This window comes from Ictidomys tridecemlineatus, chromosome 4, assembly GCF_052094955.1.
Source record: "Ictidomys tridecemlineatus isolate mIctTri1 chromosome 4, mIctTri1.hap1, whole genome shotgun sequence".
In the NCBI taxonomy this organism is placed as follows: domain Eukaryota; kingdom Metazoa; phylum Chordata; class Mammalia; order Rodentia; family Sciuridae; genus Ictidomys; species Ictidomys tridecemlineatus.
Window position 1 is genome coordinate 57,992,201 of NC_135480.1, and position 3,748 is coordinate 57,995,948.

The 3,748-nt window shown below is 36.0% G+C and overlaps 1 protein-coding gene across 1 annotated transcript; it reads left to right on the plus strand.

Annotated features, from left to right (window-relative positions):
• The first annotated feature begins 209 nt into the window (after positions 1–209).
• LOC144376823 (olfactory receptor 56B1-like) lies at positions 210–1,169 on the plus strand. Its single transcript, XM_078045098.1, has one exon. The coding sequence runs from the start codon at positions 210–212 to the stop codon at positions 1,167–1,169; it is 960 nt and encodes a 319-aa protein (XP_077901224.1).
• Positions 1,170–3,748: the final 2,579 nt, after the last annotated feature.

A 3,748-nucleotide genomic window follows, 5' to 3' on the forward strand; every position in this document is an offset into this window, starting at 1 on the left:
CTCTCAGTTAAAACAATTGTGACTTTTAAGCTTTCCTTTTTTGGATAAAATCCTGGAACTTTCTTGTGATTCATCTTAAATTACAATAAGATGAACTACAAAATTAATTTTGGTATGGACCCAGCCTGTATGAAGAAAGTTCAAAAATAATGTTTAGTACTAACTATGCCCAGAGATAGCAACACTATTTTTTTGTCTCCTAGGAAAATATGTCTGCATCTTTCAAGGGCTCCAATAGCTCCAAATTCCAGGTCTCCGAGTTCATTCTGATGGGATTCCCAGGCATTCACAGCTGGCAGCACTGGCTCTCCTTGCCTTTGGCACTGCTCTATCTCTCCACAATTGGTGCAAACATCCTCATCATCACCACCATCTACCAAGACCCTTCTCTGAAGCAGCCTATGTACCTTTTCCTGGGCATCCTCTCTGTGGTGGACATGGGCCTGTCCACCACCATCGTGCCTAAGATCCTGGCCATCTTCTGGTTTGATGCCAAGGCCATTAGCCTCCCAGAGTGCTTTGCTCAGATTTATGCCATTCACTGCTTTGTTGCAATGGAGTCTGGTGTCTTCCTGTGCATGGCTTTTGATAGATATGTAGCTATTTGTCATCCTCTTCGATACCCATTGATTGTCACCAATTCCTTCATCACCAAAGCTACCCTGTTCATGGTGCTTAGAAATGGCTTGTTGGTCATTCCAGTGCCTGTACTTGCAGCCCAGCGTCATTATTGTTCCAGGAATGAAATTGAACATTGCCTGTGCTCTAATCTTGGGGTCACAAGCCTGGCTTGTGATGATAGGAGGCCCAATAGTATTTGTCAATTGGTTGTGGCATGGCTTATAATGGGCGGTGATCTAATTCTTATTATACTGTCCTATGCCCTGATTCTGCGCTCCATCTTTAGGCTGAACTCTGCTGAAGCTGTGTCCAAGGCTCTGAGCACTTGCAGCTCCCATCTCATCCTCATCTTCTTCTTCTACACAGCTGTTGTAGTGGTTTCAGTAACTCACCTGGCAGAGACTAAGAATGCTTTGATTCCAGTTCTACTCAACGTGCTGCACAACATTGTCCCTCCTTCCCTCAACCCTGTTGTTTATGCACTTAGAAACAGAGAACTCAGAGAAGGCTTCCAGAAGGTGTTTTGCTTAGGTTTAATAAAGAAGTAAGACCCTAGAAATCTTCTCCTTGGTGTACATGAAGTTTAGCTTCTTCTGTAGTGTATATTAGACTTCCAAAGAGAAAGGAGGAGTGAATGAATGTCTTTCAGATCCCTTTTTCATCTGTTTACCTAAATAATTGTGCACACAATTGTTTACCAAAGGGTAAGGAAAACTGTTACAATTATTCTAAAATTGACAAAAGCTAATTGTATGTAAGAATATGGAAGAGCCGTCTGCTAAACCAATCAAATGCATTTAATAAAATCCCTAAGTGGTTATTCATATTCATTCCACAAATAAAAATAAACACAATCACAAATATATATTCACACACTCAACCTAGGAAATAAGTGACTAGGATATAAACTACTATGGTATGATTCACATCATATTCTCAGAATATTATAAGTACCTCTTTTACATAATCTTCAAACAAGAGAAGAAATAAAGAACAATATAATTTGTCTTTCATTTCAATCTGGTCCATGATGCTTTGCCTTATACTTTAATCTTAGCTGCTTTCTTCTAGATTCAGTCTCAGAGTATATCATAACATAGTTGGGATATTTTATAGGATATGTCTTGAAATGTGAATAATAATTTGGTGTTCAGGTCTACCAGTGCCAGAAACTCTATCACACCTTGTGTACTGTCAATCTTCTTTTGGTTAGTTTAAAATGATGATTCTATTGAGGTCTCAGATATAAAGAAAATAATTTGAACTGCCTTTTTTGTTAATCTGAATTGATGTTTTTGTTATACTTTAATAGTTTTATGCAAAGACTGATAGAAGAAATAATGTTTGATTGATTTAGAAATCCATTTGTTTAGTGACAATATAATTCATGATATTATGGTAATTGAATAAAATATGTGTTTAGTATTTTCATATAAGCAGGGACCTCAATGAAATAGAACAGAGTTGACAGGAGTTTTCCCTTTCTTTCTGTATTGGAACATTATAGTTATATATAGTAGTTGGGGTTCATTTTGACAAAGCCATCATACAAGGAAATTGATTTCAACCCCAGTTCCCCCGGAACTACTTTCCTCCTCTTATTTTCCTTCCTCTCTTCTACTGATCATCCTTTCACCCATTTACTCATTTTGTGATTGGTACACTCTGCATATATATAATGGTGAAATCCCTTTGACACAATTATATGTGTATATAAGGTGATTTTGTTTAATTTATCCATATTTCTTCCTATTTCCAATCCTTCATTCTTCTCTCCCATTCTACACCTTCTCTTTCACTGGTTTTCCCTCTATTCTACTGATCTTCCTTCTATTTATTTATAGCTTTTCAAAATTAGTGATTTATAGATTCACATCAATGTGAAATTTATCATAATGTTTTTAGATGTTTACAACATGTAATTTGGTCAATTTCACTCCAAAGTTCCTCTCTTTTCCTTGTCCCTTCTCCCTTGCCTTCAATTTCTTTACTCTGTTCCACTGATCCCTTTTATTTTCACGAGACCCTACCTTTATTTCCTTATTTTGCTCTAGTTTCTGCATGTGAGAAAAATGTTCAACCCTTCCCTTTTTTTTCTGACTCTGACTTATCTCATTTAATGTGATGTTGTCCATTCACAACCACTTACTGGCAAAAGTCATTATTTCATTCTCATTCATGGATGAGTAAAACTCCATTGTGTATTCATGCCATATTTTCTTGATCCATTCATCTATTGACAGGCATCTGGGTTTATTTTATTATTTGGTTATTGTTCACTATTCTGCTATAAATAGTGAAGTGACTATCTAAGAATAGTATGCTAATTTTAGTTATTTTTAATAGTACCAATAAGAGGTATAACTGGGTCATATATGGTACTTCCATTCCTAGTTTTTTGAGGAATTTCATACTGCTTCCCAGAGTAGTTGTACTAAATTTCAGTCTCATCATCAATTTTCCCCCATAGTCTTCTCCACATTAATTATTATTCAAGTTCTTGATAATTGCCACAAGGACAAAAGTGAGCTGAAATCTTGGTAAAGTCTTCATTTGCATTATCCTGATGGCTAGAAATGTTGAGCATTTTCCATGTATTTATTGACCATTTGTGTTTCTTCCTTTGAGAAATGTGTGCTTATTTTGCCTATTGATTGATTGGGTTGTTTGGGTTACACTGACTTTGAGTTTTGTTGTGATCTTTATATGTTCTGGATATTAATCCTGTCAGAGGAGACACTGGCAAAGATCTTCTTTTATTCTGTAGGCTCTCTCTTCATGCTCTTAATCATTTCCTTTGCTCTGAACAAGCTTTTTTCTCTGATGGCAGCACACTTATTGATTCTTGTTTTTATTTTGTGAACATTTATTTTGGGTATTGTTGAGGAAGTCATTGCCTCAACTATATGATGGAGTGTTGAGCCTATGCTTTCTGCTAGCAGTTGCAATGTTTTCTGGTTTAATTTCTAAGTCTTTGACCCTATTTTGACTTGACTTTTGTGCAGCATGAAAGACTGGTATCTAATTTCATTCTTCTACCCATGAATATACAGTTTTCCCAGTTCTATTTGTTAAAAAGTGTCTTTTATCCAACATATATTTTTGCACCTTTGTCAAATATCAGATA

What these genes read in the sequence shown, in the direction of transcription:
- LOC144376823 (XM_078045098.1), top strand. Translation starts at nt 210, where the DNA reads ATGTCTGCATCTTTCAAGGGCTCCAATAGCTCCAAATTCCAGGTCTCC.